This window comes from Phragmites australis, chromosome 17, assembly GCF_958298935.1.
Source record: "Phragmites australis chromosome 17, lpPhrAust1.1, whole genome shotgun sequence".
Classification (NCBI taxonomy): Eukaryota; Viridiplantae; Streptophyta; class Magnoliopsida; order Poales; family Poaceae; genus Phragmites; species Phragmites australis.
This window is the reverse complement of record NC_084937.1, coordinates 27866109-27880767: the sequence shown is the minus strand read 5'-3', so window position 1 is coordinate 27880767 and position 14659 is coordinate 27866109. Positions and strand designations below refer to the sequence as shown.

The 14659-nt window shown below is 41.6% G+C and overlaps 1 protein-coding gene and 1 pseudogene across 4 annotated transcripts; one reads left to right on the top strand and one right to left on the bottom strand.

The window, feature by feature from the left end:
- The first annotated feature begins 515 nt into the window (after window positions 1–515).
- LOC133896621 (pantothenate kinase 2-like) lies at window positions 516–14327 on the top strand. 4 transcript variants are annotated; one of them, XR_009905803.1, is made up of 23 exons: window positions 516–1050; window positions 1689–1901; window positions 2062–2132; window positions 2888–3004; window positions 3207–3326; window positions 3407–3501; window positions 3582–3675; window positions 3895–4026; window positions 4726–4838; window positions 4944–5136; window positions 5511–5722; window positions 6053–6094; window positions 6172–6220; window positions 6413–6495; window positions 6655–6771; window positions 6849–6912; window positions 7434–7580; window positions 7713–7865; window positions 8262–8345; window positions 8452–8646; window positions 8751–8822; window positions 9343–9485; window positions 13962–14327. XR_009905803.1 is itself a non-coding variant. In XM_062337220.1 (22 exons), the coding sequence occupies exons 1-22, from the start codon at window positions 774–776 to the stop codon at window positions 9430–9432; spliced, it is 2718 nt and encodes a 905-aa protein (XP_062193204.1). In that variant the 5' UTR covers window positions 516–773; the 3' UTR covers window positions 9433–9545. The 4 variants fall into 4 exon arrangements, 2 of the variants coding, with proteins under 2 accessions (XP_062193204.1, XP_062193203.1); XR_009905802.1 differs by lacking the exon at window positions 13962–14327 and adding an exon at window positions 9565–9774; XM_062337220.1 differs by lacking the exon at window positions 13962–14327 and having other exon boundaries at window positions 2077–2132; window positions 9343–9545.
- On the bottom strand, window positions 9999–12296 carry LOC133897048 (glucan endo-1,3-beta-glucosidase, acidic isoform-like; annotated as a pseudogene).
- Window positions 14328–14659: the final 332 nt, after the last annotated feature.

Here is a 14659-nt window from a genome sequence, read left to right as displayed (position 1 = left end):
TAAATAAACGGTTTAAAAGTTCAGGGGTTATTCAGACAACGTGTATAATTTATGGGAGTGATTTGAACTTATTCTTTTAAAAAAAATATAATAAAACACGTATACTCGCACCATCACACACGCACTCGCACAATACATTGAAGATTGGAGATACGAAGCTTGTAGATTGACAAAACATACATCTCGCTATCGACAAATCGATAACAATTGAAAGAAAATTTCATCTTGATAAGATACATACGTAGCAAACATGTGATTTGATCCCGTAGCTTAGCTCTCAAAAGCAGCTTATCTTGTGTACATTGTAAAACTCATTCCAAAAAACGTTTTTTTAAAACAAGTTGCCTAGCGGTAAGAAGCAATACAATGAATTATGCTCAAATTGCAACCAGATTCACTAGCAGTTTGTGTGTTTCAAAGTCAGAGGGACCCCACACCAGAGACTGCAGTGTGGGCCCCGTGAATCCAAAGTCCAAACGTCAGATTTTGACTTTTCCGCAGCATCTCCCCAGTCTCCCAAACTCCCGAAGCCACAAGCCACCCATCCAGCTCCCTCCCTCCCTCTCCACCCAGTGCGCGAGGAGGCCAACGACCCGAGCCCATCGCCGATTCTCCGTTCTGCGGGGGCGGAGAGGATTCCGTTTCCGGCCCTCCTGTTTGGTGCTTTCGATCTCCCCAAGGTGGCAGCCAGCAGCGCCGAGCGCGCCGGTGGAGGTTGGTTGTTGGATAGTTGGTGGCGGCTCCACTCCCTCTACTGCACTGGTCCAATCTAAATGGCGGCCAATAATAGCAGCGACCCGATCCAGCACCAGGAGGAGCTGGGGGAGGGAGGAGGAGCGGGCGTGAAGCACGAGGCGGAGGAAGAGGGGGAGGGGGCGTCCTCCTCCGCGGCGCAGGCAACCGCGACGACGATGCTGCCCCGGTCGAGCTCGCGACCGCAGCTGGACCTCAGCGGCGCGGCCATCCACGGGACACTGGAGGACCGCAACCCCACCATTCTGCTGCCCAACCAGTCCGACGACATTTCACACCTCGCGCTCGACATCGGCGGTACGTGCGCAGCTTGCCTATCTCGACAGACTCCACCTCCCTGTTGAATTCACCACCTAACGTCATCCGCAAAGTGTTTGTCGTTTGGTAGCTGTGTGAGATTCTGTGTCGAGTGAGTTAGTGAAGTAGATGAGAGATGCGAGACAGTTAGTACTGAACGAGGAAACCTGATCGGTGGATGAATGCTCAGAAGCTAGCACTTTTGCTTACTAGTCCCTCAGTCAGCCTTTCTAGGTCGTTACTGCATCTCGGGATTACTGAGTCACTCAATGCTGATGGTTGTGAATTGCTACTGCATCTCGGGATATCAGTCAGTCAGTGCTGATCACCATTGTAAACCACCTTATGTGTGTTCCTGCAAATTGTTCATAGTGATGACCTGTTATATGTAGCAGCAAGCTGTTGTAGGTGGGACTATGGATGTATCTTGCAGTTCTTTTTGTTTGTTGTTAAATTATTTTTGTGGTTTCTGAACTGGTAGTTTTAATGTATGTAATTGACGAGTTAAAATACGATGTTGTTGTTTCTTTGGTTCGGAAGTTTCGTTTTGGTCACCAGTCTGTAATTGGAGCTGCATTGTTTTCTTCACTGTCAAGTCTGCTAACATCTTGTACATTGAACTGCATGTTTTCTTCCAGGTTCTCTTATAAAGCTGGTATACTTCTCACGACATGCTGAGCACTCCGCCGAGGATAAGCGTAAGATATCCACAAAAAGAAGACTTGAGATGTTCAATGGTGGTAGGAGAAGTTACCCGATTCTTGGAGGGAGGCTTCACTTTGTCAAGTTCGAGACTGTGAAGCTAAATGAATGTTTGGACTTCATTTCTTCCAAACAGCTACATCGCGGTGGTATGCAAACACTAATTTGAATCCTAAACAATTGGAATCCTGTATCAGCATCCTAGTTGTTTTCCAGCACCTTGTTGTCCACATAATTTCTAATTTTTCTTTGCATGCTTATGTGCACCTATTAATCATGGTTGACATGTATTTTCTTAGCATTGAGTAGAATTTTATGCTGCAGGAGTTGATTCACCTTCTTGGTGTTCAGGAGCTCAGCCTGATGATATTGTAATCAAGGTAACAACTAAAGAGACAACATCACTACTATTTATGAGAATCTGTATAAATATAAACAACTGCTGTGATTCAAGGAACCTCAATAGCCCTTAAATCAGAAAAAGACAACAGAGAAAAAAGGGGAAAGACCTAGGAATTCTCTCATTGATCAAGAGAAAAAGAGAAAGATCTGCACCCCTGATTTTTGGTGGGGCCAGCCAGACTATAATGGTGAAAATTAGAGCTGTTACAATTGTATAACAAACGCAACTATGTATATTCGTTCATAGGCATTAGAGTTGAATAGTGAATACAAGTGTGTTTTTCAAATGCGACTGCTCAATTGTGCGGGCATTTTGGCTAGTTTGTTAAACATACCTGGAAAAGTTTTCTATTATTTGTTATCAGAATGCTCGAACATCTTGGCCTGCAATCCATTCTTCCTAATGCTGCCTTGTTAATGGAAATAGCTGCTAGTATGGTTTTGGTCAACACTCATATTTGTTCTAGTGCATTATGCTACAAAAGGATCTGTAGTAAACCATGATAATTTGCTTCTGCACACAACATTACCCCCCAAATAAAAATACAACCAAGCAGATGTACTTGACAGAAGGAAAATCTTTTTGTGACAATTATCTGATTATTTCTGCATGAATAATTCTAACTTGTCAGGATCGTACTGTGTACTTGATTTTGCACGAACAAATTAGTCATCCTTATTTTGGTTTGTAGCATTATAATTATTTTTTACTGATTGTAATATTTATGGAAAGGCAACAGGTGGTGGAGCATACAAGTATGCTGATCTTTTCAAGGAAAGATTGGGAGTCAGCCTTGAAAAGGAAGACGAAATGGACTGTCTTGTTGCTGGAGCAAACTTTTTGCTTAAGGTTCCAATTCAGAGTTGCATTATCACTATTTAGAAGATATACTGCTGTACAGTTTTATCTTGTATGTGATGTTTATAATAGATCCTTGGAGATGTATTAAGCCACTAAATGTTGTTAAGCATCATTAAAAAAGCGGTAACATTCATAAATCTAAACTACACATTACAGGCAGCTAATTACATTTTGTTTCAACACGTGGCAGGCTATACGTCACGAAGCCTTTACACACATGGATGGACAAAAGGAATATGTGCAAATTGATCAGAATGATTTGTTCCCCTTCCTTCTTGTGAATGTTGGATCTGGTGTCAGCATAATCAAGGTAACTTTGGGGTTAGTTTTTTTTGTTTAAAAAGATTCTTTTGAAATTCACTGGATCTTGTCGATTTCTCTTTTTCAAAGGTTGATGGGCATGGGAAGTTTCAGCGAGTAAGTGGGACAAACGTTGGTGGTGGTACATACTGGGGATTGGGGAGGTTAATGACAAAGTGCAAGAGGTGCTCTTTTTCTGCTCATGGGCATAAAAAATTTCTGTATACAATTTTTTTTTACTCCTATAATCGTAATTTTGTTTCAGTTTTGATGAGTTGCTAGAGTTGAGTCAGCGTGGCGACAACAGCACCATTGACATGCTTGTAGGAGACATATACGGTGGTCTGGACTACTCCAAGGTTACTATCAATTTAGAATGTGAAAATAATCTTTATTATCATTTTGATGTTTCCCTTATGTTATTGTTGATGTTGACCTCTGTATGCACTGCTTAAAGCTTCTAGTCTGGCATGTAATTTGGATAACGTTCACTGCGTGTAGCATTTTAGACCAAAGGTTCTTAAAGGGCCTAATTCTTATTTCTTTTGTATTAATTTTGTGCTTCTGCTCTATGGCAGATTGGCCTTTCAGCATCAACAATTGCCTCTAGTTTTGGCAAGACAATTTCAGAAAATAAGGAGCTATCAGATTATAGGCCTGAGGATATTTCACTCTCTCTGTTACGGATGATTTCATATAACATTGGCCAGGTATGACAATCTTGTCAATATTTCTGTGGTTAAGAGAAATGGTGAGTAAATAATGAGATAACTGTTCAAAACAAATGGATTATTGTTCTTCATCAGAATTTTTCTAAAGATATGTGCACTTGACAATGCTTTTATAAGACTTTGAAAGTTTAAACAAGTGAACCAGTAGAGCTTTTCTGCTTGATTGACCCAGGAAATTATCCCAAAATTGAACGACCACATTCTTTTCTGAAGAAGAGATATTAAATGAGCGAATTTTCAAACTTGTTTTCTGTTTTCCAGTGGTCTTTCTCAGAAACTATAGGTGTGAGAGGATTTGAAAAATAATGATACCAATAACTAACACTGCCAAAGATGATATTAGTTGTCAGTTTTAAACCGTGTATTAGTTCTTTTGTGGTCAAAGGTCTGATACTCTAGTATCACTTTTCACGGTGCTTATATCATAAGTCATAACAAACTCGGGTAGTTTTTCACTTTTTGTGCTAGCTGTTATTATGTTAACACACAAATGGTAGTGCTAGTTCATCTTCCATGTTCTGGATTTTGAATTTATGATTTATACTAGTACAAGCACATTGCACCTTTTTTGAAACATACCTAAGTTATCTAGTTTGATTGTGACCCATTTTCAACTCTCTATCTTTATTGAAGTTATGAACTCTGTTTCTTTATTGAAGCTATGCGCTCTCTATGTAGATTTCCTATCTTAATGCACTTCGTTATGGACTCAAGAGGATATTCTTTGGCGGATTCTTTATTCGTGGTCATGCCTACACCATGGACACAATTTCTTTTGCAGTAAATTTTTGGTAAAAGATCCAAAAACATCTATATGTGATACATTAGTTACATTAATTTGAAAATATTTTTCTCCCCATGTTCTTGAAATCAATATATGCTTTGTGTTTGGAAAGGTCAAAAGGCGAGACTCAAGCTATGTTTTTGCGTCACGAGGGCTTTCTAGGAGCACTTGGTGCATTTATGAGTTATGAGAAGCATGGTCTTGATGACTTAAGGATACATCATTTGGTTGAACGCTTCCCAATGGGTGCTCCATGTGTTGGTGGAAAGATTCACGGGCCTCCTCTTGGAGATCTCAATGAGAAGGCAAGGCCATATTCTTTTGATCATTATTTTGCAGAGTATGACATCCTCTATTGAGACAAATTTGTTGCTTGATAAATTTACACCGTTGAAAACTTGAAACGGAAATTACTCCAATACAACTAAAAGACATGCATGCACAAGCACCAAAGGATCACACACAATTTTTTTTTCACTATTGAAAAGACTGCTGGAATGAGTTGAATTTTTTTTTTCCACCATTTTCTGCTGGAACAAGTTAACATCCTCATCTTAACCTATTCAACAACAACAGCAGCAGCCTTTGTATCTTATCCTATTCAACATTCGGTTTTGAATTTTTGTTCTCTTTGAATTGCAAGATCATTTAAAGTTATTTTCGTTTTAAAATTTTACAGATATCATGGATGGAGAAGTTTGTGCAGAAGGGTACTCAGATTACAGCCCCTGTACCAATGGGAGCTCCTGCTACAACAGGCATGGGAGGCTTTGAAAGGCCCACTTCCAAGGGTGACATTTTGCGGTCAGATGCAAGTGCAGCTCTAAATGTTGGTGTTCTCCATCTTGTGCCCACATTGGATGTGTTTCCATTGTTAGAAGACCCAAAGATGTAAGACATATATATTTAGCTCTTGTCTCTATTATGTGTATACAAGTTGATGAAATTTTGTATATAAAAGGGTACTCCTCCTAGATAGTGGAATCCAATTTTTGAACCCAAAAAGACCAAATAATGTTGAGTTGTTGCAGTAAATTCAGTATAGAAATTGGAGCTCAACTTCCATTCCCCTAATAGCCCCAGAAGTTAGGGTTGGTTGATTTTCCCACATCTAAATGACCACTTCGTTGCATTTCCTTGTAACTATGAGGCCAAAAGTAATAGAGAAGTTTCAGCATACATCCAAACCTTCTAAATTGTGATAAATGATCTGTATTGCAGGTATGAACCAAACACAATTGATCTCAACCAGGATGAGTTCAAGTACTCTTCTATTTCTCTTATTTATAGATATTTATAGGAATTGAGTACTGTGATGATATCTGAGATTGCCATGCTAGGTACTGGTTCATGGTTTTGTCAGACCATTTGCCGGACCTTGTGGACAAGGTATGATCTACTTCTTGCAAAAGACATCGGCAAAAATCTGGAGGCAATTTGGAGGACTTTGCATTTTATAGTAACAATATATTAATTTAAAACAAATTACTTTTCTAGAATATCCATTTCCTGTCCTTTTAGGAGAAAATGAAAACTTGAATCTTATATTTTTGACTAATTTATGCATAGTATCATTTGTAGGCGGTTGCTAGTGAAGGTGGGACTGATGATGCAAAAAGGCGGGGAGATGCGTTTGCACATGCCTTTTCTGCTCATTTGGCAAGGTACAGAATTGCTATTGCATGGCATTAGTTCATAGTTTTTTTGGTTTCCTTGTCTACTGGGCATGGCTAGAATGCTAATATCTTAATCAGCTAATATTATACAGCTATCACCTGCATTGCTCACAATCTCTTTGTTGCCTAACTTCTGTCTAAGTTTAGGTTGATGGAGGAGCCTGCCGCTTACGGGAAGTTTGGTTTAGCTAACCTGTTGGAGTTGAGAGAAGAATGTCTAAGAGAATTCCAGTTTGTTGATGCATATATTAGCATCAAGCAAAGGTTACTCTCTCCCGCTCCTTCCCTCTCTGTCGCACAAGCGCCTATCTGACTAATATTTTGGTATTTTCTGCATGAAGGGAAAATGAAGCATCACTAGCTGTTTTGCCGGATCTTCTCATGGAACTTGATAGTATGAATGAGGTAAGTGACAGCAGGGCTTATTCCTGCTTAATTCTGCACTTAACAGAACTCTTCTGAACATTTGGTTTTATGTGTGGTTTAATACTTGCAGCAGTGCACTTTTTTTTGTATTGGCATGTAGATTAGAGACAAAAAAAAAAAAAAAAAAAAAAACTCGTCCGACCTAGGAGGAACTAGGTGGCATTATAAATAATAAGAAATAGGCACCCAAATTCGTGTCGAAGAGGACTCGAACCTGGGTGGTCTAGGCGTACATCTACACCTTCAACCAACTGAGCTAGGCTTAATTCCTATGTAGATAGAGACAACATGGGAAATTTTGGTTCATACTGCAGCCCAAAGTTCATATTTCACAAAATACCACTAATTGTGTTACTGGCAAATGTGTGACCCCATCTGACTGCCATAGTAAATGGTATTTTGTCATTATTGTTGTTTTTGTTCCTCTTTTCTTGATGTAACCAAGGTTCAACTCTAGAATCTGAATTCATCTGAGTTAAGATTCCGTGCCTGATGTCCAGGAAGCTAGGCTACTTGTACTAATTGAAGGTGTCCTTGCTGCAAACATATTTGACTGGGGATCTCGAGCTTGTGTGGACCTTTATCACAAGGGAACTATAATAGAAATCTATCGCATGAGCCGCAAGAAGATGCAACGTCCTTGGCGGGCAAGTATTCCAAATCTGAACTTTAAATGTTACAGTTGCATTATGACTTGCAAGAGCTATTCAAACTATTTTTTTATGAGCTGTGCTAGCACATGACTAGATGATCAATTATTGTATTTATTTTTCTTTCAGATCGATGACTTTGATGTGTTCAAAAAGAGAATGCTTACCGATAAGAAGGACCAACCATACAAAAGAGCACTGCTTTTTGTTGACAACTCTGGCGCGGATGTTGTCCTTGGAATGCTTCCATTAGCACGGCAACTTTTACGCCAAGGAACTGAGGTATAAATTGAAAGGCTAAAATGCTCAAACAAGTTGCCTTTTTGTTATGTCTGCCCCGCATCATATATTAAATAAAAAGAGCAGACAGGATGTCTTGAGCAGTCTGACTAACCTTTTGAAATAACATTGCAACGAAGCTGTTATGCGCAGGGCTACTGTTCACGCTTAGGATTACTGTTCGCGCGCGTGAACAGTGACCGCAGCAGCAGCAGCCGGACTTTAAATTAGGATTTATCTAGTTGGTTTGTTAGTTTGAATCAGATTCAGTTAGAGATAAGATTAGAGATAGAGTAACCCTGCACATAACAGAAGCAGACCTTTAATTGTATCTCATTTAATTATTACTGAATTTTGGGTACTTAAAAGTGAGCTGGTAATGAAATATTGATTCTACAGGTTGTTCTGGTTGCAAATTCATTGCCAGCTTTGAATGATGTTACCGCTAATGAACTTCCAGGAATTATTGCTGAAGCCTCAAAGGTACAAAGTAAATAGAAAATCTGTGCACCTTGGCAGTCTTAGCTGTATTATCTACTAATACATCTGTCATTATCTCTAAGTTCATGTAACTTATTATGTATCACAGCATTGTGGTATCCTTCGGAAAGCTGCAGAAGCTGGTGGATTGATAGTTGATGCAATGGCTGGCATCCAAGATGATATCAAGGATGAACCAATGTCAGTGCCACTAATGGTTGTTGAGAATGGATGCGGCAGCCCATGTATTGATTTCCGTCAGGTTAGCTCAGAGCTTGCTGCTGCTGCAAAGGATGCAGATTTGGTAAGATGGCTGTAGCATTTTGAACTGAATGCGTTTCCTCATGCATAATCATATGGAATGTTCTCTGAGTTGTTATATTGGTTTTGGTTCTTAATGTCATGCAGTTAATCTTAGAGGGCATGGGACGAGCACTGCATACCAACCTCAATGCCTGTTTTAAATGTGATACTCTAAAGGTATTTGTTTCTACATACCTACCTCATTTGTCGCTGCAAATTACTACCTTCCGAGGCTAGAATTTTCTGCTGCCATCTGTAAAAGGAGAAACCGTAGAGATTCTTATTCAAGAGAAAAAGAGAAGGATCGGCATCAGTTTGATGGGATTAGATTAAGACGGTGTACCATAATCAGATCACGTCGCATAACAAATACAACTATATTTTCAACCATAGGCATTAGATGACAAATACAATCATAATCATGGGCATTAGAGTGGTATGGCAAATACAGCTGCATTTTCGTATCTACCCACCATTGTCCAGGCAATTCCATATGTTTGACTAGATGCCTGTGTAACTTGACTCCATTATAATTATTGAATTGATCAAACATTAGAGCATGGTTGCAAGTAGTGGGGTTCTTGCATCTGTGGCTTCGGCTTGGCTGAAACGTTCTTACCTATCTGTGTCCTATGACATATTTGCACCTAATCATGTATGTGTTTTACAAACTTACCAAATTGAGTTGTATGTGCAGCTTGCTATGGTGAAGAATCAGAGGTTAGCAGAAAAGCTTTTCAATGGAAATATATACGACTGCATCTGTAAATTCGAACCTGTTTCTTAACAACGTGGGAATGACTGCGGAGGATTTGGTATACTATATAGCATGGCAGCATGGTAAGGTCACTGTTTCACTGTATCATATGTGACATTGATAAAGCTTGGTATTAATGGTGACGTTCGTCTGGCGGGGTAGTACTCAGTGAGCGACCGCATCGGCGTCGGCGTCGGCGCATGATCTAGATAAAAAGCCCAAACATATCGCAGAATGATTAAATGCTTAAAGAGTCTAAAAGAAGTGCTGTTATTTGGGACTATAGGGTTATCTTGAACACATTTTCTAAGATCAAGATCCTGGTGTCAGAGAGTAAATGTTAACTTTTTAAAGATCATTATAGTGTTATCAGAGAGCTTGACAAGATAGGCATTACAACATATCACAAGGTTAGTAAAACAGAGTAGGCACATCTAAAAAAACAGAGTAGACACTGTAGAGCAATAGAGTCACAACTACCAATCAGTAAGGTGAACAATGCCTTACATGCAGAGGTTAGCAAATCAGCCATAAGATGTTATCAACACAGCAGTTGATTCAGGAATCAACAACTCGTCCACATCAGTTGTTCAACTCTAGGCGAAGGTGATGTCATACGCCTTGCTCCCGTCCGACCTGAAGATCCCACAGTGCCGCTCGAACTCGGCCCCGGGCTTGACGTCCTCGTCGTAAAGGTCCAACAGGAACGTCTCCACGGGCACGCCGCGCGCCGCCCTCTCCACCATCTTGGCGTCGTACGCCTCGGGGTTCTGCGGCGTCGCGACCGGGTGCCCCGCGGTCGGCCAGCCGGTCTCGGTCACCGCGACCGGCATTGCGCCCCTCCTTCTCCAGCGCGGCCACCAGCTCGTCCACCGTGGCGGCGAACAGGTTCGTATACAACAGCGCGCCGCCCTGCACCGCCCGCGCCGAACAGCGCGTAGCCGAGCTGCACGTTGGCCGGGTCGTTGACGTAGCTGATGAAGGGATAGGTGTTCACCATGAAGGGTGTCACGTTCCTCTCTCGATCACACACACAAATCAACACAAGAACACAATTCACCTCAAGTTTCAAGGATTCCTTACTGTCAATCTGAATCAGCACAGAAGGGGATACATGTTTTGGGAGGAAATAGAAGCATAGAATGGGGATTAGCAACTAGACTGGGTGCAAGAGGGAGAAGGGAGAATGGGAAGAGAGAGCAGCAGGGATTGGGAATCAGAGAGCAGAGGAGCTTGGGAGGAAGATGACCTGAAGAGGAAGAAGGGGAATTCTGTCTTCGTATTCTTCGATGAATCGTCCTCCTGGCCGAAGCCCTTCTTATGTGCAGCCGAATGGGCCTTCGGTCCACAAGCCCAGCCCATCTTCTGGCCCAAGCCCAACGTCCACGTCACAGGGTGCGCCGGTGTCTGCTAGGAACCGCAACATGGGGCGGAGGACCGGAAGGGAGGCCGCGTCGAACGCGCCGGCGGTGGGCGGGTACGACGAGGCGAGCACCGACGATGCGTGCGCGGAGGAGATCTTCACCTCGCCGTCAAGGCCGAGCGCGACGAGCGCCGCGTGCAGGTTCTGCATGGCGGGCACGAGGTGGGGCGCGTAGAACTGGTTGTTGTACAGCACCTCGTTGCCGACGGCGAGGTACCGGACGCGCTCGGCGGGGGCGCGCGCGAGGACCGCAGCCACTGGAGCGCGCCCTCGGGCCCGGATGCGGAGAGGAAGGTCAGGTTCTCGTTGGGCACGCCCACCACGAGGTCGATGCCAAGGCCGGGTCGGGCAGGACGACGCCGGCTGCTGTGACCGCCGGCCGCTCTGCGCGCGTTTCGTCGGCGCCTGCTGGAACTTCACGGTCAAGCGCAGGCAGTGCAGTGCGGCCCAAGGGGCTGACCGGCTGAGGCGGCGGGCACATCCGGTAGTGATTTGACTGCGGAAGCGTCCGAGAGAAACGAATCGAGACGACGGGACAGCCCAGTATGCCACGGCCCACAGGTATTCTTTCTTGGTGGCTGGCGTAATGCTACGCTAGTAATATTTTTCTAGTATTCTGTACTGATCAGCGATCACTCCACCTACCAAGTCGTATTTCGGTATCTCATATTCATGTATTATAGGGCCTCGGATCCGAGAATCCTTGAAGCTAGGTATTCACACTTTAGAAATTTATGAAGCTAAATATATGAATACACCATCCGTGTTTGAATAAATTATTGTATTTCTATTTTAATTTAAAAATAAAAATTTAAATCATCTTATTTTAGTGATATAGAGCTAGAATCCTAAGTAACGTAGAGCTGGGGAGCTGGACCTCCCCCCAAACACGGCCATACTCCTACCACGCATAGGGTGGACTAACGTGGACCTCGTTTCCTTAAAGAAACCGAATCATCTGCCCGCCAAAGCCGCTATAAAGATATTAGGCTATAAACCAAGGAACTAACGAACGACCGCCCTCAGTTTGTCCTCAGATTCCTCCTCACACCACATTATCTATATCTTAAAAGTTAAACAACTTAAGAACTCAACGTCAAACAAATTTATTTTATCTATTATGCATGTTTTAAGTATTGTATTCTTTTTCTTACACATTTTAGTATTATATGTCGTTAAGTATAATTTACTACCTATAATTATTGTGAATATATATAACAAATTATTTTTTTTCTCAACAAACTTTACAAAATTTAAATTGCTTAAACTTAATGGTCACGACTTATGTTCCATTCATCTGCTCTATATTGACCGCCGTACTCCTACCGTGCATAGGGTGGGATGGACAAGATCTATGAGCAACTCTAATTGAGTTGCTATTTGCCTCCATACCCTATTATTTAGCGAAGAGATATAAAAATCGCTTTCAACCGATTCGCTACTTGTATTGCCACTTCTGCCGGCTCGCCATCTCGCCTCTGCCTTGTGCCACATCTTGCGAAGGTCTCCCTCTTGCCATCGACCAACGACCGCTAGAAAGTCGGACCTTCCCACCACTGCAGGTGCATTTCATCTTCCTCTTGTCGGGTCGATTTGAGGTCGTAGGTGCTCGAGTTAGTCGAATCTATGGGAGAGAGAGTTACTGGAGAGGGAGGTCGTCGTAGCTCACTGGTGTTGTGGTCCACCTCGAGCTTGTGCATGCTGCCCGATCGCTGTCGCCCGCTGAAAGTACATCTAGCCCTTATATGTGGTTTGGTAATTAATTATAATACCTATGGACTAACAACGTTATTGAGAATTATTAGTAGGTTGTTCTATAGGTGATACATGTAGGAAAGATATGTAAGAGCTCTAGGTGAATGGAGAAATTGAAAGCGCATCAAGATGAATGAGCTGTAGATGATGCTCGGGGATGCGTAGTGATGCTCATGAGGAGAAGTAGAAGCGTAAGAAGATTGAAGATAAGTGTAAATACTAAGTTACTTGTAGAGATCAAGTAACTAAAGGTATGATATTATCAATTGAGTTTTTATAGACTAACACATGTGCTTTGTACTTTAGAGTGAGTTAAGGTTAGATTACATAAGAAGGCATAAGTTGAATTGAGATATTCTATATGCCAAGAGTGTACTCCATATTTGATAAAGCGAATTCTTTGAAGATGTCAGATACAAAATGGTTTACTATGGCAAGATGGTGAAGGGCAAGCAAGACTCAGCTGTGATGAATCATCCATGGTGAAGTGCAAGCAAATGACTTAGCGTCGAAGGACCAAGACGGTGGTGAAGAGCGAGTGAAGACTTTGCGCCAATAGACCGTGTGAGGACATGGGAAGCTATGAAGGATTTGCATCAATTATATTAAGAACCAATAAGATATAGAATAAAGATTATATGGAAGTTGACAACTCTCAATGTTTGAAAGAAAGAAACGGTACTTTAAGGTATTCAAAGGCTTAAATTAGTTCAAACGACTTTTTCATTTGAATTTGAGTATAGGTATGCCGCATTATTAAGAGTGATGCAACGTAGAGCTAATTATCATGTCTCAATACTCAAATTTCTTTTTAGAAATCCCGTTGCGGAAAGTGTGGAAGTGCATGAATTTGGTTTCGGAGTGTTTCTAATTTGATCAAATATGTTTGAGGTCATGAATTAAGTTGGGATGTGTAGCCCTCTGAATAAGCTTTCTATAGAGTCCAAAATCGTCGAAATTGAACTTTAGGGTCAAAAATTATCGCCGTTTTTAGAGGGCCAAGTGTGCTAATGTCAGATACTCCGGTTCAGGTGAGGTTTCGAGCCGAGGTTTCTGTTATGGCCTTTTTGGTTTACTCGGATACTACAGGTTTACCTGAATACTCCGGATTCCAGATACTTCGGGTGAGGTTCCAAAATTAGGTGTCGGTTTGGATCTTTTTAGTTTATCTGGAGACTTTGAGTCAGTAAAAAAAAAAGTATTATAACAGTTTTTTGAGGATTGGATATTTATATCCCCTCACTTCTATTCTTCAGAGTAGCTACAAAGACACAAGACAAAACATATTTTAAGATATGATGTTTGATGTATAATTTATTTTTTGTTGGCACAAACCTATCTTTTCGAATCTACGACTAATCTAGGAATTCCCAATTGACAGGGAGACGCTAGAAGAATGCTGGTGGTAGTTAACTCAGGAGTCAGGAGTCATGACGTGAACAGCAAATGGTGAGACGTATGGGATCTCTGTGCATCAGTGTGCATTGTTAAATGACCAATTTACCGTAGAGTTGCAACATCCATAAGTGTGTAGATGGGAAAAAAGAAGATTATATACACCAAACCAATTCACGAACACAAAGAAAGGGTTTGTCTACATGTATAAGCAAGTTTTTGCGGTTCTATTTTTTTCTGTTTAGAAAACAACAAATTATAGAGTAATTATAATTCAGTATCTATCAATTCAGTACTATCAATCATTGTAAGTAAGATAAAATATAGTTCAATTTAGTGTCTCTTTCCTTACGGATCCAAATTCTCTCACTTCAAAAGGTGATGTGAATCGAGGATAATATTTTTTATATGCGCTACAGTGATTTCTGATGCACATGCGCTTCTGCTCACGAGGAACCGTAACAAACACTGTTCACGAATATACTGTACCATCGGATCATCCACCGAGGTCCAACGGATCACGAAAAGTCGGAGGTCACCGTGACTTCAACTCATGTGAAGTCAGAGGATCCGTTCCCTCACCTAAAGCACTGAGTCACAAGAAACTAATCAATTCGCAAAGAAGCGCCAGGAACCAAATTCAAAAGGTGGAAATTTTGGCTCCGAACCGTAAATGCCCACATC

Excerpts from the sequence above, each read along its gene's own strand:
- LOC133896621 (XM_062337219.1), top strand. The coding sequence starts at position 774 with ATGGCGGCCAATAATAGCAGCGACCCGATCCAGCACCAGGAGGAGCTG. Across the intron at positions 1,051-1,688 it reads CCTCGCGCTCGACATCGGCG|GTTCTCTTATAAAGCTGGTA; the intron begins GTACGTGCGCAG and ends GTTTTCTTCCAG. Across the intron at positions 8,823-9,342 it reads TTAAATGTGATACTCTAAAG|CTTGCTATGGTGAAGAATCA; the intron begins GTATTTGTTTCT and ends TTGTATGTGCAG.